At 34.1% G+C, this 24,801-nt stretch overlaps 1 protein-coding gene across 2 annotated transcripts in view; it reads left to right on the top strand.

Annotated features, from left to right (window-relative positions):
• Nucleotides 1-505: 505 nt before the first annotated feature.
• The window catches only part of EPHA5 (EPH receptor A5), a 314,116-nt gene continuing 289,820 nt past the window's right edge, over nucleotides 506-24,801 (top strand). For both annotated transcript variants that reach the window (XM_055342698.1, XM_055342691.1), the window contains exon 1: nucleotides 506-562. In XM_055342698.1, coding sequence (XP_055198673.1) covers nucleotides 524-562 — 39 coding nt within the window. In that variant the 5' untranslated portion in view covers nucleotides 506-523. The remainder of the gene's footprint in view (nucleotides 563-24,801) is intronic.

Raw genomic sequence — 24,801 nt, 5'->3', positions numbered from 1 at the left:
TGGTTAATATCGCAAAAAAATCTTATAAGCTTGGGGATAGTTTATTTCTATTCAATGTAAATTATTTGTTAATTGCTTCATAATACCTTTCCAGGAGAAAATATAATATATTTAGTCACAAATGTATGGCAGTTTAATCCCCAAATTGAGAGCCTTTAAAGGAGTGGCATAGTCCTTATGGTTTTCTATAGACCTTCATTTTTTTTTCTTTTCCTTTTTACTATTTTCCTTTAATTCTTGTTTGACAAAAAAGAACACTTAGAATAATGACTTGTTTATGTATTTTTGTTGTAATTGTTCCCCAAATGTTTATTCAAAATTACTTGTTCTTCTGCATCCAAATAATGCTTTCATTATATTATGAAAACTCTTATGTTCATGATAATGAATACTTAATTTAATTCCAGTTATGTAAGAAATATGCACTTTAATAACACTACAAAAATAGTGATGCTTTTTTATACACTTGACTCAGTTTTGTGTTCTTTTTCTTTCAGTGAATTTATTGGATTCACGTACTGTCATGGGGGACTTGGGATGGATTGCTTTTCCAAAAAATGGGGTAAGCTTTTATGAAATTTTCCCTATGACTTAAGCTGAGTAGACATGATGTTAAATGTCACACATGAAAATTCACTGAACATATTTTGATTTGCTGTTATCCTGGGTATATTGAATAGGAAATAAAAGTTAATATGTCAATGACCAGTGTTGATTCAAACACAATTTATTTTCAATTTTATTCACTACATTGGGGAATGAAAATAATATAAGAAATTCCTTCAAATTTTACTGAGTTTAAAAGTTTCTCAGACTATCAAGTCGGTCATCAGTCAAAGGTTTTCTTTCAATTCTTGGCTTTTTCTTCACTAAAACCTTTCAGAAAAGGTGCTTCATTGGAAGAATTTTATAAACAGCAGTTGACTTTGCTAGTAGTTTATTTTACTGGTGTACATTAGAAATAATGGGCAAAAATTAGGTAAAGATGTTTTTAAACCAATATGCATATTAATGTATAATACTAACAATACATATTAAAAAGTATTCTATTATCTTCTGCTCAATTAAAAATACATCTATATTAGCAGATGGAAAATGAATGTAAGTAAAATATTCTGTCAGAATCATTATATCACACAGAAAATATTAACCATATTGCATGATTATTAAGAAAAATTCAGATTCTGAGAGATTTTTATTATCTGATAACTTTAATATTTAACTATCTTTTAATTTTCAGACTCATACTATCCAAATTCATTATAGAACCACTTTGTGGCAAGGACAAATAATATTCTTCAATACTCAATTTTGAAAAAAATAATTTAAGCAATTTGAATATTTAAAACTTTATAGTATAGTGTATATATTTAATTCATTTAGAAAATTAGTCACACTAATAATAGTTCATGTGACTTCCAAGGTTAATTTCGGTTTAATTAAGTAATCTAATATTGTCATGACCCAAACAGTTAAAACTTATTTTTTTTTCATTTGATGAGAAAATCAGGTATGTTATTCAGTCCCTAACAAAGAAAATTATGAAGGTAAAACAGATGGTATCAGTTGTTCTAATTCATAATTTATATGCTAACATCCAAATCTCAGTGTGATTTCTCTTTTTTCATTAACATGGTATCTCTTTTTGGTTATCAAAAATTATGGTTGCATTTAGATATATATCATAAATAAAGTATATTCGTTTTTTAAGATATTAGGACATAACTATAAGCCAAAGGGGGAAATAATATTACCAAGTAGATCTAGCCAGTGCCAACATAATGGTGTATATTCTGTTAGTCTGGCCCTCTTTTTTCCTTCTTATGTTCTTTCTTCTTTTCTGTTTACCTCCTTCCACCCTTCATCTCACATCATTTTCTTTCTTTGATCTATCATCACCCTTGTACAGGTAGAGGGCTGGTTAATATCCATCTATGAGAACCTATAGCTATATATTGTACTCTGCATTTTTTCACATACCAAAAATGATTTGTTACATAAATATTTTAAATTGCTCTTTCTCGGAAGATGGCTAATAGGTGAGGTTAAAGTTAATTTTTTAAAAAATCATATCCCCTTTGAATTTAGTTTTGTGTGTCTCCTCTTTCTATTCAAAAGTTAGTTAGAAAAAGTTTGGTTGAGTGCATCTTTGAAGGCAAATGTGATTTGTAGTTGCGTTTGCAACTAAAGAAGTTTGGGGGGGATTACTCAATTTTGTACAGGAATTTTGTATAAAACACAATTGCTTCCTTTATAACAACATAGTCCTTTCATATCTGGAATGAGCTCTTTTCATTCTAACAACTTTTTGTTACAATTGTTAGTATACTATTGATTTTGTTCAGTTTTATCTTTTTTAATTTTTTAAATTTAATTTTTTTTTATTTTTGAAAAAGAGAGAGAATGTGTGAGCGTGGGGAGGTGGGTGGGCAGAGAGAAAGAGAGAATCTTAAGCATTTTCCACACCTGGACACAGTGCAGAGCCTGACATAGAGCTCGATCCCATGATCCTGAGACCATGACCCGAGCCGAAATCAAAAGACCGGTGCTTGACCAACTAATCCACCTAGTGTCCCTTGTTCAGTTTTTTAAACAATGAATTTCATTTTCAACATTCTTGCAATGTTTTATGTTTCTTTTGTCATTGCTATGCCTGATGTTAATATTAAAGAAAAAAATGTGCAACTGTCCAAGTATATACTTGTCCACACTTGTCCAAGTGTACAGAATGTAGGTGTTTTTACTTTGTGTTATGTCACTCAAATACAAAATAAGGGAAATTTAGAATTACATTTTAAAGAAAATGAGTATTCGAAGTGTAATTCTAATTAGAATTAATTAATATATAATTCTACTTTTAGTAAGCTGTGCCCTTTGTAATTAGATAGGCAATCTATTTCTAAGTGAAATATAGATCAAAAGCCATGCCATCAAAAACTGTGGAGTTAAGGTTCTCCATAAAAGCCATGAGAGAACTGGCAAATATCATCAGAATCAATTTTCTAGAACTCCAGAAATTAACCGGTCTTGGAGCAATACAGGGAACATTTATTCAAGAAAAATGGTGGAATCTTGTTAGAACAGCAGCACTAGCTTTAGTATTTTTTTTTAAAGGAATATATTAGGTAAAAATTTTTACTATTTATTGGAACTGGATATTTCCTTTTTTTTCCCTTTCTTTTATTTTATTTTAATAGCTTTAGCATTTTAAGGTGCCTTGTGTTCTTTCCTGCCTCTTTAGCTGTGAAGTAGCCTTGAAAAGCCAAAAACCTGCTGTCAAGGTAAAAAGCAGCAGGCTAGCAGGCACTGGAGCCACAGAGTGGGGACAGGAGAGTCTTCAAAGACCTGATCATAGGGAATTGTCATTATTTGATCTGATAGCTTCCTGGAAGACTGTTTTTGAAAGGCTATCTTGATTGATCTGACTCAGAGCTCCCCCAGTCTGAAAGCCTTTATCATATACTAAGTAAATAGGAATATTTTTTTTCAAACTTTAGGCCTTAGGAATAAATACTTTATTTATTTGCCCCAAATCTGCACCTAAGAATTGGGCAAGTATTTAAGAGAAACACTGTTATCCAATCCTTAAAGTCATGCACATGTTCCATACCCTTCTTAGAAGCAATCATTGCTCCTATGATACTTTTTCTATGCTTGTTAGCTCCTGGGTTTTTTATAGCTACCTCATATTTACTACTCTGCAGTGTTTCTACAAGTTGGCACGGGTCCTGACATAAAAGAGAACTTCAGTAAACATGTATTGTAAGGATAATTTACTTTATTGTTTTTAAATTTATGAAATGGAGCACAACTTACTGAGATATAGTTTTGCATAAAGATTTAAAAAATAGAACTTGGGACAGTTTTGGCCCTCAATAGCTATTCTTTCTTTGACTTTCTACTACATTTCTATTCTCCTTATACCAAGAGATTGTCTATTTTTCCATATAAATATATCCATTTGAATTCATTGTTAGAACTTCAAGATTGAGAAATTTCACCTGAAATCTGAATTTCCAGCTTCTTTGTGTAATTGGAAGTTTCAGATGCTGGAACCAGCAGCCTAATATGACCTCAACAACTGAAAGCTAAGTAAAGTTTGCTGTTTTGTGAGGGAACAAATTATCCTCTTTGATTCAATTTCCATTTAATATTCTTATTTAAGTTGCCAGTCTGTAATGTTAGCAGTATTTTAGAGTCTATTTTTTTAAAGATTTTATTTATTTATTCATGAGAGACACACAGAGAGAGCAAGAAAGGCAGAGACACAAGCAGAGGGAGAAGCAGGTTCCATGCAGGGAGCCTGATGTGGGACTCAATCTCCGGTCTCCAGGATCACACCTTGGGCTGAAGGAGGTGTTAAACCGCTGAGCTCCCCGGGCTGCTCTAGAGTCATTTTTAAATAAGGCTAAATCATGGGGGCACCTGGGTGGCTCAGTGGACCAACTCTTGATTTCAGCTTAGGTCATGACCTCAAGGTTGTGAGATTGAGCCCAAGTCGGACTCTATTCTCAGAGAATGGAGTCAGCTTGTCCATCCCTTGCCTGTTCCCCCGCATGTATGTGTCTGCATGTATGTGCATTCTATAAATAAATAAATAAATAAATAGATAGATAGATAGATAGATAGATAAATAAAATCTTTTAAAAAATGCTGTACAATCATCAGGGTTTTCTTTTGTTTCAGGAGGGTCTTTAAAAGAAATCTCTAATTATTACATACTGAGTTGTTTTTTTCCTAGATTTTGAGTACTTCATCTAAATCAGGACATACCTGATTGTTTGAATTTGGACTTCATGTGCTCTTTAACCACAGTATATGAGAGACACTGTATGTATGCACATGCACTTCATGCACACACACTTCATGACAGTAGTTTATACTCTCCTTCCCCTTTTTTAAAAAATCTGAACATATCTAGAAGTACTATGCTATATTGAGGTTTGCTTTTTATGCAAATTTTCCACATTCATTCATTCAACAGATATGTATTGAGCACTAAGTATGTGTCAGTGACTTTTCTAAGCACTGAGGATATAGCACTGAAGAAAACAGAAGTCCTTGACATCCTGGTGCTCAAGGAAGCATTATTATCTTTAGAATGAGTAATCAAAGTGTGTTAGAACAATGTGGTGGGTGAAATGCTTTCTAGTACTTTCTTTACTTTCTATAAATGTACAAAAGTGGCAGAGAGGTGACAGTATTTGCTCAAGGTGATTGTGTCACACTGGGAAGAGAACGTATATTATATTTGGTGCACTGTGGTGTCATATCACTGTTTCTAATTGTCTTCTTATGAAAAAATACTTTTGCAAGTACATAAATTCATTCAGTACTAACAATGACAATGCAAAAAAGATACTTTGTATGCTTCTTGTGGATGAGGGAAAGGAGGTTCAGTAAGGGTAAGTGAATTGCCCAAGGTTAGGCAGCTGGTAAGAGACTGATTCTATTTCAAGCCCAGGTCTTCCAGGAGACTGATTATTTTAAACCAGAGGCAAAGTCCTCCAAACAGTTAGGTCTCCAGAGACATGACTAGGTTTTGGATAGTGCCCAGATTTCTAGTTTATAAAAAGAGGATGGATGCTGAAAAGGAAATTCACCTTTAAAAAGTTTTAAATGAGCCAGAGTCGGTTATGTTCTATTCATTGCCAAATCATAAGTATTTGAAAAAATGTATAGCACATAGGTGCAAAAGTATGCTGCATTTGTTATATTGTGTGTATATAAAATGTATATATACCTATACATATATAAACACAGGTAGATCATTAAAAGGATGAATTAACTTGACTCCTAGCTATACCTGTGATCCACTATTGTTTTGAGGACCTCCATGAATCTTAGCTTTCCTAAGGGCTAGGTGGGGCTGTGTGGCTACTCTATCATTAGTCTCCCAGTGTTGTTTTTAGGATAATATAAAATAATCTGTTTCAATGCGCCACTTGATCCCTAAACGATCAAAGAAATAGAGAAGACCTGCTTAATTCAAAAGCTGCTTCTCTATTACTGCTTCCAAATATATCTAGAGGGGATCTGTTGGTGGCTCAGGGGTTTAGCGCCTGCCTTCAGCCCAGGGTGTGATCCTGGAGTCCCTGGATTGAGTCCCACATCAGGCTCCCTGCACCCTGCATGGAGCCTGCTTCTCCCTCTGCCTGTGTCTCTGCCTCTCTCACTCTGTGTCTCTCATGAATAAATAAATAAATAAATTCTTAAAAAAAAAGAAAAAAAAACAAATATATCTAGAAAGCAACACTTTGGTAGTTATTATTTTTTTTATTTTTTATTTTTTTGATAGTTAAAAGCAGTAGCCATTCACCTATCTTTGGTATTTGACTATTGAATGAAGTCAGTAGACTTCAAGGATTTTCATCTCCCAACAGTCTATATCATGAGACTCAATACTCTAATGTCATTTTGGATAAAATTAAGGGAAAGGGTTGTAAACCCCCCCCCAAAAAAAAGTTTTTTTCCAGAATGCTTTTAATTAGAAACAGAAACAAAACTAAGCAAAACACAGATTGCTGTAAAATATACATAGTCACACTCTCAATTCTAAACTCTACTGCTTATTTGAGTAAGATTTTTTTTTCCTCCAGAGCACCTATCATTAATTTTCTATATTGAGGTTCTAAACCTTTTCAGTCTCAACCTATTAGGAGGAAATAATTTAACTGCAACAATGATTTTTAAGAATAAGACTGAGGGATCATAAAGAGGCCTTGAGGTTTTTTTTAAATTTCATGATGGATTGGATTCTGTTGTCATCCTTGTAGTATTTTTTAGTGTTTCCGTAAGATTTTATTTTAAAATACTTATAAATTTTATAACCATTTTAATTTTTTAAATGAATAGACTTTATTTTAAGAGAGAAGTTTTAGTTTTACAGAAAAATGAGCAGAAAGTATGGAGAGTTCTGGGGTACCTTGGTGGCTCAGTTGGCTAGGTGTCTGCCTTCAGCTCGGGTCATGATCTCTAGGTCCTGAGATCAAGCCCCACATCAGGCTCCCTGCTCACTGGGGAGTCTACTTCTCCCTCTGTACTCCCTCTCTTTCTTTCTTTCTTTCTTTCTTTCTTTCTTTCTTTCTTTCTTTCTTTCTAAATAAATAAAATCTTTAAAAAATGGATGGAGAGTTCCTATATACCATTTCAATATCCTCCTCACTATTTCCACTGTTATTATTGTAACTATTGATTTAGTGTGTTATATGTTTTTTTTGTTTTTTGTTTTTTTTTTTTTTTTTTTTTTATAATTTTTTTAATTTTTATTTATTCATGATAGTCACACACAGAGAGAAAGAGGCAGAGACACAGGCAGAGGGAGAAGCAGGCTCCATGCACCGGGAGCCCGACGTGGGATTCGATCCCGGGTCTCCAGGATCACGCCCTGGGCCAAAGGCAGGCGCCAAACCGCTGCGCCACCCAGGGATCCCTAGTGTGTTATATGTTTTACAGTTGATGAACCAACACTGACACATTATTATTAGTTAAGGGCCATGGTCTCTGTTAGGGTTCACTCTGTTTTACATTTTGTTGGTTTTGACAAATACAGACTGATATACGTATACAATTACACTAGCATACAGAATAGTTTCACTGCTCTATCTCCTGTGCTCCACCTATTCATTCCTAGCTCCCTTTCTCCCTCTTTCTTTTCTAACCCCTGCCAAACACTGATCTTTCTACTGTCTCCATAATTTTGCCTTTTCCAGAATGCCGAGTAGTGGAATTACACAGCGTATACCCTATTCAGCTTTGCCTCTGTCACTCAGCAAGATGCGTTTAAGGTTCCCCCGTGTCTTTTTTGTGGATTGAGAGTGATATATTTTTTATCATAGAATATCTATTTTTTGATACCCAATTTGGGACTTTTGGAATTCACATTGTCCTGTAATTATAAGAACTCCCTTTTCGCAAATCTTCACTTTCCCAGAAAATGGCATGTATAGTAGCAAATTCCACATCTAGACTAGAAAAAGATAAGCAAAACCTTTAAGATTGTATTTTTTTCTCTAAAGGTAGAAGTCATGTTGTATATAAATCCCATTTCAATTAAAATCGTGAAAGTATTTAGAATAGATGAACAAACTTCATAGCAATCCGCTTATCCCAATTTTCTGATTGAATCATTTGGTTGAATAACAGTGGAACCAATGAACTCTTTCTCAAATAATTATTTTCTAGGGGCGCCTGGGTGGCTCAGTTGGTTAAGCATCTGACTCTTGGTTTCAGCTCAGGTCATGAATTCATGGTCACATGATCTCAGAATCCTGGGATCTAGTCATGTGTCAGGCTCAGCGAGGAGTTGGCTTGAGATTCTCTTTCTCTCTCTTCCTCTGCCCCTCCCCTACTCTCTGCTGTCTCTCTCTCTTTCTCTAATATAAATAAATAAATGCAAAAAAATACAATAATATAAATAAAAAATAAAATAGCCATTTTCTCACTTAAGACTTTCGTCCCCACCCCCCGCTTTTTTCTTCCCTTAAATCGTCAATCTTGTATTCATAGCTTTATCAGCCTATCTGTGCACACCCTGAAGATGTGTTTTCCTTCCTTTTAATTACATTAAATTTACTTTAGTCATCTTCTGGAGCATTTAATATTGATTAATCTATATACTCTACGCATGGATGTAAACAACATTGTTTTCTGAAAAATTTTAGCAAGTATTTTCAGGACTTATTCTCAGGAGAATAAAATTAATGGTCATGATGTTTGTTTAGAGCAGATTATGCTCTTACATCTTAGAAATTCCACTATTGCTCTCTCTTTTTTTTTTTTACATATGTTTTTCTTACAAAAGTTTACAAGATACACCTGCCTCCTTTGCTTTAGTGGAGCCTGCCGTTTCCCCACTGAGTTCTCTGTACTTCCTGTAGCACACAATGGGCAAGCCACCATATTCCCCTTCTGAATTGTCCTGCAAGGTCTTCTTTTATTTTTACTGTCTTCTCTTTCAGTCAAATAAAATAGACTTTACTGTGAAATGTTTTCTTTTGCTGATCATAGCGGCTCTTAGAATCATTTGCAATAATTTATTCATTTGAAAAAGATTTCAGAATATTGACTTAAATCATATTTGTAATAAAATAGAGACAGGGTAATGGGCTCTCTGCCTGGGGGAGAAAGAGTGAGCAATAATATTCCATACAAGATGCTTCAAAACAGGAGTTTATGGTTTTCCCTGTTTTAGTGCCACTTTGTTCTGTTTTCTGAATTTTTTGAGCTAGGGAACCTGTGTATTTACTTTTGAAGTTGAAAATAACTCAGGTTTCGATTATTCAAAGTGGCCTGTGAATACATTGTTAGTGTTTTATGTGTATTCACTTGAATCCAGAAGAACTTAAGCTGGATTTTCTGTTCTGATACACAGATTTACCAAAAGTGTGGCGGGGGTGGGGGGTGGGGGAGGGTTGTGTATGATTCACTTTCCCCAAAATTAAAGGCAAAGGATGAGAGAAGTATTTGAACACTGATAATCTCTTATATCAGGGTAAGTTTTTCCAGAATCTTATTTTGGCTTTGCTTTCCACTGAAGGAGAGGAAAGATAATGACGAGCATTGAGGCCCACACTGAGCATGGAGAGGCTAATAAAGATTAACGTAATGCTGAAGTGGGTAAAAAAGAACACATTAGTGAATATAGAAAAGTACTTTATTTGGACAGTGATAGAAAATAATTCTAAAGGGAATGGATATTATACTATATAATGCAAATGCCAGTATAATGAAGAACAATCCTGTTCCAAAGTAGCTTTGTATTCATTATTTTTTAGAAAAACAAAAAGAACACCCAACCCGTAAGGTAATTAAGATAAATAATTTAAGGAATTCAAGATCGTCATTAAGCATACACTGAAGTTTAGAAGAGGCACAATTTTGCATTTAGATTTCCCACATGGAACCTTAGCAATTATGAAGAAAGTTCTTTAAAATGTCCAGCTCTGCCTTGGCATATAAGACAAATTTAGTCTTTGAAATACGAAGTTATATTGAATGATTTAGCAATAGTCACAGTATATTCCTACAAAATGGTATTGGGACATGCTTGTAATATTTATTTATTAGGTATCACTTTACTTGTTCAAAGTCACTATAAAATAATTGCAAATATTTTCTTCTTTAGAGGCTCTCAGAACACTTTCCCACATTATAAAGGATACTCACAAATATAAACTGGAGAATGACCTTATCCATAAACTACTTTTGTTAATCCTTCCTCAACCTACCTGTAATCACCTAGCTAAAGGCTTCATCCTTCACACCATAGTGTAAGTCCTACTTCTGCAGAAAAGTATGGCTCCAAGATTAATTATTTTCCTCCCTGTTAGCAAATTGTGCTGCGAAATCCTTCTTCTTCCTCCATCTCAACCCCATCTCCTTTTTCCTCCAGATTGAAGTGTGTATAGCTATGTTATCCATACTCAACACCTTGTCTAGTTTTGTACTGAAACACTTAATTCTTCCCATTCATTCCTTTTTTGTTGGCTTTTTCTATTGGTCTGTATAACAAGCAGGGAGTGTAAATGTGAACAGTTTCAGATCATTTCTAAAGAGTCACATACAAGTTACTGTCACCTTGCTTGTGATGTGAGACACCTGTGCACACACTTGCATCAGTCATTTCACAATATTGTTTCCACCTGTTTCATTTTGGGTCCTCATGGTTCCCTTTTCCTCATTATGTACATGCGGATTTCTAGGTTTCTGTCTGTATTATCTTTGCCAAATGATGTGATACATGTGAAATCTGGACCTAAAATCCTTTTCCTTCTAAAAAAAAATGTTCTGCTCTCATTGCTATTTGTACCAGTTTCCATATGTGAGTATGATGATTTTTTTTTTACTCCCATCTTCCCATTCATTAATGAAGATGTTAAATAAAACTGGGCCTTGCAGAGGTCTCCAGGGTCCAAATACTGGGTATTTTTCTAAGTAGTTTGATTGCTGTTTATCATAATCTTCCCCCCCCCCACCATTCTTCAGCTGTTTTCAATTCATGTGACAGTGCTCCCATGCAAGTCAATTTGAATTAATTTTGCAAGCAAAATGCTTTATGGTTCTGAGTACATAATCTCCCTCTCCCACAGAGAAAAAATATACTGTAATCATCCAGCATTCCTGTTGATTATTTCCATTAAAGGCAGCAGGGGGAGAGAGAATGCTCAAGACTCGTCTCATGTTTAAAGTTTTTGAGGCTTTTGCTATTCATTGCCTTATTCTTTCGCACCCTCCCTCTCTCTTTTTTTTTTTTTATTTTATGCTATTCATTGCTTGCACTAATGCAGAATGTGATGGTCCAGACTGCTCAGCCTGGAATCTCTGTCTGCTGGAGCCTAGCCACTGCAATCCTGCAATCCTTGTGATCTTACACCCCACCACACTTTCTCCCAGATGAACTAATTTCTCTCTTTTTAACTCCTCAAAAGATTCATATAAATTTCTACCTCTAGCATTTTGCACAAATTGCTTGTATTGCTTTACCTCCCACCCTCCATATAACCCATCTTACTGCTAATCATATTCTTCAAGGCCAGCTGAAGTTATAAAACATGAAATCTTTCATTACCACCCAGGACAGTGACCACTTTCTAGGCTGAATCAATATGGCACTTATTGTGTATTGAAGACACTAAAATTTAGACATTTTAGATTTGCCTATTTTGTGTGTGATATTGTAAGTTTCTTCAGTGTAAAGACTTGTCTTTACCTCTAGCATGTCACCTGATGCCTTGGATGTAACTTTAGATTAACTATATCTGTTACTGGTTGATGAATAAGTAGGCATCTGAATCTTAAGGAACTGGTGGTTTTTTGGACCCAAAAGGCTGCCTATTTTTGGGTAAAAATAGAATAATGGAAAGAGACATTAAAGTGTGCATTTAGGGGTTCTGATTCATTTTGTGTCATGCTAATTCACTTTGTGTCATGCAACCCTGAGCCAAGATTATTTAATTATACAATTTATTTTACCAAAAGACTAATATATACCAAGCACTGAGATTACATTGTTAAACAGGACTCAGTTCCTCTTCTATACAAACAGACAAGTTTGAATGACATCACCTAGAGTTGGGAAATACACAGCCTGTACAAACATATGCACACTCTGGGGTCCTTTCTCTATTGGGCTCAATCCAAATTACTAATATATGTACATATTGGCCTCCTTAGAAGCAGTGTAGTTGACATGGAGACTTTGAAAACAGTTAAGCTAGATTACAAATCTGGCTCCACCCCTTATTACTAATGTGTAGCAAATTGGTTAATCTCTGTATCTCTATTTCCCTCATCTGTAGATTATGTATAAAATTTCCTACTTACCAATGTTCTTATAAGGATTAGAATGAGGTAACTGCAAAGTTTAGCACACTGCCTGGCCTTTATTAAACAGTGTGTAGGGTTGCTATTACTCTTTATCTTGGTTTCTGTTCTTTTTTGTTCTTATTTTTATTTTCCTCAGGAAGTACTTATTAACTGATATGTTTATAATGTTATTATGTCTTGACCATTATCTTACTATGTATATTTGAACTAAATTTTTCTGAAGACTTAAAGATGGAAAAATATATTCACTTGTTAAATAAAGCATCATGATTCTTTATTAATGAAGACTTAAGTGGTTTCACCAAAAGTCACCTGGCCATTTATTTGGTAGTACACACATAAAGTTTTCTAAAACATTTGTTTTCACTGATGAACACTTGACATTCACAAAACAAAATAGGAATGTGCACTAATTGTAGCAAGAAGCGAAAATTCACAGTGAAGGGAGAAAACAGTTATCAAAAACAGAATGATGATTTTGTACATTGATGTGTAATGTTTTGAATATTTGTGTCCTCATGAAAATTCATATGTTGACATCCCAGTGCTCCATGTGGATGGTATGAGGAGGTAGGGCCTTTAGGATGTGCTTAGGCCATAAAAGTGGAGCTCACATGAATGAGATCCGTGCTCTAATAAAAGAAATGCCACAGAGCTAGCTAGCCCCCTTCTGTTATGTGAGGACACAGTGGGAACTCTGAGACCTGAAAGAGGTTCCTGATGTGATCATTCTGGCAACACATTCCAGACTTCCAGCCTCCAGAACTGTAAGAAATGAAAGTCTGTTGTTTAAAACCCACCCAGCCAGTGTCTATTTTGTAATAGCAATGTGGACAGATTAATACAGCAGCCTAAAACAAATCTATGAAAATTTAACACTGAAAATTTAAAACTCTGAGGAAAGATATATGTATCTTTACTCTAGAGCAGGAGTACAATGGTATACCGAATAAATATTCTCTATCTTCAGAACAACTTATGTGTCGTTTTGCTTTTTCTCTTAAATAGGAATATGGGGAAAATATTTCATTTGAAAATTATTAAATATTATGCTTATAATAATAATTTCCAAAGAAATATTTTCACTTTGTAAATTGCCCAGATAATTAAAGCTGATTCAGCTATTTATTATTCCATTGATCAAATTTTAGTTGGTTTCAAATAATATCAACAAACTTTAGCTAGTTTAAGAGAAAAAACAGAATTTATGGTTAATTCAGAAAACCCAAGGTCAATTGAATTCTTGAAATAAGGAAACCAAGTGACGGGGCAAGATCCCATGAACAGGGCAGTGGTTGCCCCCTCTTTCTCTCTGTCTGATTCCTGGTTCTGACCAGTTATTTCTTCATTCTATCTGTAAACCAGGTTTTTTTAGTTCACTTTGCACGTAGTTTTCCCAGAATTCTACATTTGATCTCCTGTATTAAAAAGACAAAACTCAGACTGGAAGTGTTCCAAATTCCACATAGAAGGAGTTTGATGGGTTCCACTTGGTTCATCTGTCCATCACTTTTGCAAACATCTCTAGCTAGGTTGAGGGAGAAGGATAAAATTGTGTAGTAAAAATGCCACCGTGGCTGTTGGTGACTATATCTATGAGAAGGAGAGTAGCTTAAAGAGTATCTGGGCTCCATCTCAATTTGTGCCTCTTAGGAATTCTGATAAGGAAGCATTTCTCTCAATATAAAGTTGTGTTTTCATTAAAAAAAATCTGTTATAAAAATTAATCACTAATGTGAAATATTTTATTCTAAAAATTTACAGTGAAGGTAGCCATTTCAGTACATAATTTCTATCCTGTCTATAAAGACTGATTTCTACAATACACAAGAAGTTTACTCAGCATTCAATATTTTGTTGGAGTGGTCTACTTGATTTATTTAAGCTCTATTAGGTATTTAGTTGGTCTATTTGATTTATTTAAAATTTTAGTGTTTAGTGTTACTTGTCCCACTTTTCTTAAATTTGGGGCTTCATTGTAGTTACTGATTTAATATTTTTTGATTCTCATCATTCTTTATATTTTAATTTTAATTGAAGTATGGTTGACATATAGTATTAGATTAGTTTCTTGTGTGCAATGTAGTGATTCAACAGGTATATACATTTTTGAAATGTTCACCACAATATGTGTATTACAGTATTATTGACTATATTCTCTATGCTGTATGCATCATTCTTTTCTGTAACACAAATATCTCTGTGCTTGCATGCTACTTTGGCTGCATATTTTTGTCTACATAAAATTATTATCAGTAGGCATAAACTAATAGCATCCTATTAGCTCATTGTTTCCTTAGAGTTTAAGAAAATCACCGCTCATGATTGCTGACCTGGTTTTGAAAGTCCCTGTGCCACAACTAAAGCCTAGTTTCTCACTTATGAGCAAGTTGCAGATACAAAAATATAAAAACAAAAAACAAAAGAGTGTTCTTTAAAAATGAATTTATATTTCCTGAAACTGTGAAAACCACCACCACAAGAACAGTGGCAAGAACAATATAACAAACAATAATGGTAACAATTTGTGAGATTATATCCAAACTTTAATTATCTCAGTTTACTCATGTATTAAAAAATAATTGTTGGTAATTTTGTCGATTCTTTTAATGACCACATTTTATGCTTTTATGGTTCTGAGTTTGATTTGAAATCTGCCAGAATAAGTGATAATAATATGTACAAAGATATTAGCACCAAGAATTAGTTCATAGTTGGAATTTGTGTAAATCTAATGCGATAAATCCTATGGTTCTAGGTGGGGTAGTCAAGTCTGAGAACTGAGGTGTGAATTTCTTGAAATTTGAAAATTTAGGTACTGCTCTGTATTGAATGTTTTTGTTACCTCCCTCCCATTCATATGTTAAAATTCCTAATGTGATGATTTTAGGAGGTGATACTTTCAGGAGGTAATTAGGTTCAGAGAGTGAAGCCCTCAGGATGGTAATAGTGCCCTTATAAGACGAGGCAAGGGAGAGAAGTATGTCTGTCTCACTTCCTATCTATGTCCCCCTCTCTGTCTGCCATATGAGAATATAGCAGGAAGGTGTCCTTCTGTAAGCCAGGACGCAGGCTCTCCCATACATGATCTGCTGGGGCCTTGATCTTGCACTTTCTAGCCTCTAGAACTCTGAGAAATAAGTATTTGTTGTTAAAGCCATCTAGTCTATAGTAATTTGTTACAGAACCTGAACTAAGACAGGTGCCAATTTGTATTTATCTAAAGGAGTAATAAGGTTTTTTTTTTAAGACTTTATTTATTTATTCATGAGAGACACACACACAGAGAGAGAGGCAGAGACATAGGCAGAGGGAGAAGCAGGCCCCATGCAGGGAGCCCGATGTGGGACTCGATCTCGGGTCCCCAGGATCGCGCCCTGGGCCGAAGGTGGTGCTAAACCGCTGAGCCACCCAGGCTGCCCGAAGCAATATGTTTTAATGTGGTCAGACACAAAGAGCAATGAGAATCATGGGAGATTGATCTCTCTCTCTCTCTCTCTCTCTCTCTCTCTCTCTCTTTCTCTCACTGTCTCTCTTTCTTTCTTTTGATCAAACTACACATTCCATAAAGTGAATATGCATTTAATAAACAAGACCGACTTTTAGGCAAATAAATTAAGGGGGACTAGAACTTCTGAACTGATGTCCAGTACATCTCAAAGTAATGTTTTACTAAAGATTGAAAAAAGAAATAAATGTGTTAAGCCAAAGAAGTTCTTTTTTTTTATTTTTTAATTTTTAAAAAAATTTATTTATGATAGTCATACAGAGAGATACAGAGAGGCAGAGACATAGGCAGAGGGAGAAGCAGGCTCCATGTACCGGGAGCCTGACGTGGGATTCGATCCCGGGTCTCCAGGATCGTGCCCTGGGCCAAAGGCAGGCGCCAAACCGCTGTGCCACCCAGGGATCCCAAGCCAAAGAAGTTCTATACTCAAATAAGTTTGGAAAATATTAAATTACATGGGATTAAACAGTTTTCTCTATAGGCTGCATTATACTAAGCCTTTAACATATTAATGGCCATGGAGGTTATCCCACATTTGATCAGGAAACATTTTATGCACTATCTCAAGAACATCTTTGTGAAGGATGTTTAGTGGAACACAGTTCAGGAAACATTTTATTCAAGTAAAGAACTTTTAAAACTTACCTGAATGCAGTGATATGGAGAAATAGGAGTAAGGGAATATGTTTTTCTCCTTTATCATAAGGCCAAATGGAACAGTGCTATGAACCGTTTTTCTACACATGCCTGGAAATTTTGTCTAAGGCACCATAATAACAACTAGCTAGTCTGCCACTGAAAATTACAGCCTACACACAGTTGGATGGGCCACATTAGGCTTATTCTACATTCATACTAAAGAGACACAGTGAGCTTGACATGCAAGCTACTGTTGGAGATTTCAGATCCACGGTCAGTGAAAGAAATTCTCTCTTCATTTACATAAATGAGAAACTAAATAATTTATTTGGCTCATGTTTTTAATTAAACATCTATATAATCTCATCTATTGCTCCTTGGTAGGACAAAGAAAGAAACTGAAAAATCCCATAGAAAGTTATATTGACTTCATGTCTTGTAAAAATAGTGTATACTGCATCACACATGCACAAGTGGATTTTCTAAATAAAATTTGGATTTGAAATTGTATGATCTTGCATATAACCTTGAAATTATGATTTTGGACTTAAGTCCAAAAGTCTTGATATAGTTGTGGGTTTATGTATTTATCAATTTGTCCAACAAATATTTATCCAACAAATCATTTGATGTTGTAGAATTATACTTGGCACTCAGGATGCAGACATATAACAGACATTAACTTTAAAAAAAAATAAGTGTTAACACTGGAGATTACATCATTCTACAATTGAATAGATAAAACAATTCAAGTCTTGTAAAGTTTTTTAACATTGAAATTTAAAACTCTAAATTCAGGGATCCCTGGATGACTCAGCGGTTTAGTGCCTGCCTTTGGCCCAGGGCATGGTCCTGGAGTCCTGGGATCAAGTCCCACATTGGGCTCCCTGTGTGGAGCCTGCTTCTCTCTCTGCCTGTGTCTCTGCCTCTCTCTCTGTGTGTCTCTCATGAATAAATAAATAAAATCTTTAGAAAAATAAAATAAAAAAATAAACCTTGGGATCCCTGGGTGGCGCAGCGGTTTGGCGCCTGCCTTTGGCCCAGGGCGCGATCCTGGAGACCCGGAATCGAATCCCACATCGGGCTCCCGGTGCATGGAGCCTGCTTCTCTCTCTGCCTGTGTCTCTGCCTCTTTCTCTTTCTCTCTCTGTGACTATCATAAATAAATAAAAATTAAAAAAAAAGAATATTTAAAAAAAAACTCTTCAGATAAATGATATTTAAATATTCAATAAAAATAATGAAGTAGATAATAGTGCTATTTTCTATGGACTTTGGGAAACAGGGAGTTATTCTTATATTTAATGATGTATTAGATATCTACTGCAGTATTTATCAAACCTGAGATGTTCAAAAATATTTTTTGTTATTGCAGTAAATTGATGTTTTATTTCTCCCCTGCCAATGGCAAATTTAAATATCAAGTCATGTTTTACATAATGCCTCTTTTCAAAATGTAAGATTGTTGCTCAAATATAACTTAGCTATATATGATATTCAGTTAACATTTATTGAAGCACATTCTTTAAATAAATATTAAAATAACTGTTAACAGATCCACATCCTGGGATCCAGATGTTGGCCATGTCAATTGGTGATTCCAAAACCAGGTTTATGTTATTTTTTCATGTAGCTACAACCACAGCAACAAGGAAATTTTTAAATTTAGCTCATTTTTTGCAATGGCCTCCTTTTGTGAATTAGGTCAAGTAGGTCAATTACTAAATCTTTCTAGAGATGAGAATACTGACTTACTCATAGGAGAACTGGGAGAGAAATATTAAGCACTGTTTAAGTGCTTGATATCTTAATATTTCTAAATGTCATAGTTGGCATCATTTGCTAACTGGAGAACATAACAGCTTGCTTTCTTTGTTATATACCGTATGATTGCATCTGCACATGAAATGAGGTGCAAATGTAACATGAAAATCATTCATAGATGTGTGTTACCTGTATAGTCATGTAGAAAGACAAGTGATCATTTTATATATTTTAATAATAAATTGGCAATATCAGAAAAAAATAGATTCATGAGGGACGCTGCTCTTTATATGCCTTTCTCTTGTATTATCTCAGTCTATTGGTACACTTAGTGGATTTTGCCCTATAACATATCTATGTACTTTTTTTACATTTTTTATATAGGAGAGCACATATGATCAAGTTTACTTAGTTCCATTATAAAGGAAAACTTGTTTTCTTGATTATCTAAATCTTAAAACCATTAGTGCTGTACTAATCAGAATAATCATGTACATTAAACATTGAAATCTGAGGTGGTCATTTCATCTATGCCAATTACTATTTTTAAACAGCAGTTATTTTTATTTAAAAAATATTTTTTAAATAAATATTTATTTATGTATTTGAGAGAGAGAGAGAATGTGTTCACACAAGGAGAAGGAGAGGAGAAACAGATTCCTCCCTGAGCAGGGAGCCCTATGTGGGGCTGCATCCCAAGGACCCTAAGATCATGACCTGAGTTGAAGACAGATGCTTTAATGACTGAGCCATCCAGGTGCCCCTAAATAACGATTGTTTTTAAATGACCATTTGTCTATTGAATATTTTAAGTTCCTTTAAGGATGAAATTATTTTCAATAAATTGTGCCCTTAAAGACATCTACCTTTGAATTTATTAAAATATGAAGAGAAAGATAATGGGAATCTGTTCTCTTACAATTTTTAAAAGAAATGCAATTCTTAATAGAAATAAAATGAACGTCCCTGTCCCATCTATAGTCAGCAAGCTGCACATCCATGATGTGTGACAACCACACTCCACAGTAAATTTGTAAATCACTAATATGAAAAGCATTGAATAATGACAAGTAAACTTAAAGCTTTCAAATTTTGCTTTTGAAATGTCACCAGGATTGTCTTTGTATTTAAATTCAGTAAAATTTTTATTATGTAATTATTTTATCTCCTACTGAAATTTTCCTGAAGTGGAATCATTCTTTCCACTCTACTCGTACCTCTATTATCATTAATTTCTTCAGGTTTTTCAATTGAATTCTGTTTTCTGATCTGTATTATAATTGGTAATAGTGAAATGTGAGGTTAGCTGTTAGATCATGGATTTTACTTTAATTGTCCATCATTTATTAATTACTGATGGAACAGCATTTTTTGAAGTTTTACATGGAACTTAGTATTTTTGTCAAGTAAAACCTTAGTTTTCATTGTTAATTATAATAGTCATACTGCTATCAAAGCACATGGTTGTTAAAGCACATAGTTCACTTATTTCTCATGATAAAATACTCTATCACAATCTTTAATGTTATTTCATTAGGAATTTTTGTATATTGTCTTATGACACTCAATAGTAGATAAGATCTATTACCATTATATGATAGGGAAGAAATAGTGCTATTCGGGCAGTTATTATGAAGCCATTTAGCCCAAAGTTTTTATGCCTCTGTCTCTATGGAGAGACGTTTTGAATATACCAAGAATTCCAAAATCCTGGAGCCTCCTTCATACAGCTTTCTTGGAAAGCTATAACAGAGAATAAATATTTCCTTTCTAGCACTTATCAGAAACTCAACATTTTATGATCTAATATCTTACCATTACATACCTCCTAATAGAGTGTGTGAGGTATAAATACAATGTAAAAAACATGCAGTTGTCTTTGTTCACTGTTGTGTCTCCAGAGCATAGTACATGATCAGTATAATTGTCGAGTGAATGAACAACTACATGATTGTGTAGTTGGCAGGGGAGTTTTTCCTCATTTGCAGAAATATGGATTCAGATCCTTGGGATTATTGTAAATGAGCTGTGAGTACAAGGCATCCTTAATTACGACTTTAAGTGTGCTTCTCGTAGAAACAATATCATATATATTAATTATATAGGTTAATAGCCTTATGTGAGACCTGTGACCTAATAAAAGTGTTTTATTATAGGGATATGATTTCTAAGGTTCAGATAGGTTAGTTACAAAAATTTGGGAGTGCTACCTTTTCATAAGTTAAACTGCCTCAAGTCATGTTGTCCAAATCAGTTGATGATAAATTGTTGTATAAAGAATATACACCCTTAAAATTAAGTGTTTGACAGAGCCTAGTGTTGCTGAATCTCTAACATGACACAGTACTGCTTTGCTCTTATTAGTAATTGAGGCTATATGACCTTGAAGTTCAAATACTGCACAGTTTTCTTCAAAAGCCAGAACAAGTTTATTCTGGGAGGCATCATTCATTACTTCTTTTTTACAGACAAAACCCAACAAGCAGTTCCTAGAATTGTAATTATGCTGTTTACCAATCAGTGATTTATTTTTATTTTTTTTTCCAATTAGTCATTTAAAAAGTAAACTCAGAGCACTCCCTAAATAAAAACTCATTATCACTATTATGATTAACTTCTGTTATCACTATTGTTTGACTAAAAAAGAGAATTCTCGGGGAACTCAGGTGACTTAGTGGGTTAAGTGTCTAACTCGTGGTTTCAGCTCAGGTCATGATCTTGGATTGTGAGATCAAGCCCTGAATCACTAAGAAGTCTGCTTGAGATTCTCTTTCTCCCTCTTTCTCTGCCCCCCCCCACACTTGCTCTCTTTAATATAAATAAATCTTTTTTTAAATTTAATAAATAAAAATTCCAAAATAATAAGCATATAACCCCAAAAGGAATATTTCATTAAATTGAAGAAATTTGTTTTATAGAAATACTTAGCACATTTTTCTCACTTCCTTAAGAATTAGTAAAGGCTCTGTAATGTTCATTGGCTAACATTTGGGAATGAGGTGAAATTTGTGTCTTCATTTACAGACTGGAACATTTAACTTCTGTCCAGGGTTTTTCCAAATCGGCCATGTTCCCTCCGCCTTGAACACAATTTGGTTAAATTTGCCCAGGTCCATATGTGAACAAGTAAACTAAATTGAAGCATAAGTGTTTTTCTAGAAAACTTTTATACTGCTACGATTTTTGCTATTATTTCTAACCCAGTAAGAATCTACTTGGTAGATTTAATCAAAACTGTGATAAGTTTATAGTTCATCTTTGAGGACTATACCAAATGAAATACTATTTAGAAGTGATTCTAAACCAGAATGTTACATTTTTTTTTTTTTTTTTTTTTGTAGAATAAAGCAGTCTGAACAGAATACAATCACACAGGACTGATATAAGGGTGCCTAGAGCATGTTAGGCCTGACTGAATAATTTTAACTGTAAGATTCTTATCTGAGATTTAATCATACCGCTAAGGCTGCAGCAAAATAGAATGTAAGTGAAACTTTAATCTGAGGATTTAATGAACTGTAGCCTCTCCTTTGAAGCCAGAGTACTGATGGTAATGTTTGTTGCCCAATTCACCTACCCTATGTTTTCCCAAATTTCTAAATGCTCAGAACTGCATTCACATACACACACACAGATACTTATAACCTAGTAGTATTAGATATAGAAAATACCCAGAAGATTATTCCAGGATTATATATGTCAATGCAGTAGAAATCCTAATAAAAACATTACATGCTAGAACTCTGTGGAAGAGTTTTCTGGGAATTCCTTAATATTTGAACTCATATTCTTGTCCCTGGACACATGATTTTGTGTCTAGTTCTAGATCTTAATTTTTCTCATGGATTATGATATCTGTACCCTTTTCACTTTGTTTTTGGTGCCTCCATTCATTTGTCAATGAAATAAGATTTATCATAAATCTTTTTTTTGTAGCAGTACTGTGTCCATTATAAATGGAGAGATGAAAGAGAAACTTCAAGTTGCTCATAAGTCAGATGGAGAAAATAAATTGTAAATATTAATTGAAAAAGATAATCACCCACCTGTTATGTTCCAGTGACTGTATTTGGCATTGGAAATCAAATATGGGTGTCTTATCCCATTGAATGGGAATTCTGTGCACATAGATATTATCTAGGAAAACCTGGCCTATTAATGAGGCTCACTTGGTACATCTCTTGCTGAATATTTAATACGGTCACCTTTAAGGTATTTTAGCTAAGGAAAAAAATGAGTTAAGGTGGTTTAAATAGAAAAAAAAGTATCCCAGTCATTATTCATCTTCCATTTAGAGGTACATTTTCAAAACCAGGCTGCAGAAATCAAATTCAATTACTTAATATCAATATATAGCTTTTCTAGCTGTATATTCTTTATGGTTAGTGATTCTAACTTGGATAACATTTTATATTCTATTATTAAATACCAAAGCTCCTTTTTAAATCACTTTCTTCAAACAAAGATAGTCCAGACTTTTTTAAATGCTTAAAATTATGTATATTTGTATGTTTATCTAATACTGGTTTATAAAACTCTGAAGAATATTAATTTTTTAAACATAATTTGTTAAAGACATAATTTTTCAGTTATGTAGAAAACATTAAACTGTTTATAATAGATTAGTGTAAATGTCTCCAAAGGAAAGTATTATCAACAAATGTATGTATGTAAACAGCTGGCAGGTTGTCAGTGACATCACTGACACCACTTACTGACATCACTGACACCACTTTATTTATTTCATAGGCCTCTTTGTGGCAAAATTTTGTGATTGGGACAAGTATGTATTTTATTAATTTTAAGCTCTACTTAGTTAGGAATGGAATGTTTAACTATGGCAACTTTTCAGAATTATACATGCATTTGACTTTGTCGTTGAATGTGAGAAAAACATTAAACTAGCACATTTGGGGCATATTAGTTATTCTGTAAAAACCATTGCAGGAATGAACAGTGTCAGCAGTAAAGTTGTATGAAGCTGTAAAGTAACTACTTAGAGAAAAATTTTCAAGAAGTATTTCTACCTTCATGCTATGAGGTGGTTAACTCTCAAATATTGCTCTAAATTCTCCTGAGAAGTACACTGAGACCTTCAATTAAAGCAAAAAAAAAGTGAATATAACTATGTATATTATATTCATATATATTATATATATTGGGAGAGGATTGGGGTGAGTGAAAGGGAATCTATGTTCCAGCATTCAAGCTTTACATTTTGTGTAGCCCAACTAATTAGATCTTATCACAATAGAAATTTCAGATACCGTTATGTAACTTTAACATCTTATTTTACATGAAAAGAAGCTGGTTAGAGCAAGCCTCAACATCACATGAAATACAGTGTGCTTTCCTTTGCATGAATCACTGAAGTTTTTAAATGTTATGTTTTGACCATTTAATAAAATTTTATAATCTTCTGAGACCTCCATGGGCTTGCCAACTGTCACTTACCAGTGATAATTAGGAACAGAAGTACACAGATAAATGAAATTCACAGTGATTCAGGTAGCGTCTTTCCACTAGATTCAATTCTCTTTGGTATAAAACCTTTCCTGGAGCTGCCAGCTCTTAACAACATTTGACAGAATTCAGTTTAACCTTCTCTTTCTTTCCTTGCCATTCTTCTGGTGGGAGTTATTATTGAGAGGAATAAAATAGTGGCCAGAGCAAAAGGCTGGCAACATTTCAGGGTTGACATGCCAAGTGTTCTCTGACTAAATTGCTCCTAGAAAAAGGAGAGAGAAATAACTCACTTGAAAGTTCTTTCTGTTCCCCTGCTGTAGATCCCAGCACAACACTGAGTAAAGCAGTGAGAGTAAATCAAATGGCTGTTTTTATTTTCATGCATTTATTCTTTTATTCATTTATCCATTCTTTCATTCTTATGTACATTCACTCAATAAATATGTATTAAGTTTGTACAACTCTCCTGGCATAATTCTAAACATTGGGGATACACAAACAATTGACAACAGGTTTCTTTGTCATTGAGTGAATCTATTGGAGGATGTAGATATGTAAACTGACAATAGAATATAAATTAGTTACTACAAAAATGTATCACAGGGAGTGGCCAGAATTTAAGACAATATTTCATGGCATTCCAGTAAGTAGCTACAACAAAGCAATTAACAGTCAACACCATAACTAGTATTTCCCAAAATATGTGCTGTGGAGCATTCAGCAAAATGCTCATATGTGTTATGAATAAATGAGTTCTCTGGCAACGCAAGTGTAGAAAATAGTAAATATATAAAACTTGATGGGATACTTTACAGCATAGCTTTACTATACAGATATGTATACTATGAGATTATATATGTGCATAGAGTTCTCAAAGCTTTTGATTTTAATATCTTAAACCGAATACACTAGGAAGAGCTCTGTAGCTGTCTTGTTAAAAATAAATTTGTTTTTACTTACTTGAAAAGATGTATGCACCCCTGTGTTTACAGCAGCATAATTTATAATATCCAAGATACGGAAGGAGCCCAAGTGTCCATTGACAGGTGAATGGATAAAGAAGAAATTGTGTGTGTATCTATCTATCTATCTATCTA

The sequence above is a fragment of the Nyctereutes procyonoides genome, unplaced genomic scaffold, assembly GCF_905146905.1.
Source record: "Nyctereutes procyonoides isolate TBG_1078 unplaced genomic scaffold, NYPRO_anot_genome, whole genome shotgun sequence".
NCBI classification, from domain to species: domain Eukaryota; kingdom Metazoa; phylum Chordata; class Mammalia; order Carnivora; family Canidae; genus Nyctereutes; species Nyctereutes procyonoides.
The sequence above is the reverse complement of the archived record's forward strand: the minus strand, read 5'-3'. Positions and strand labels throughout refer to the sequence as shown.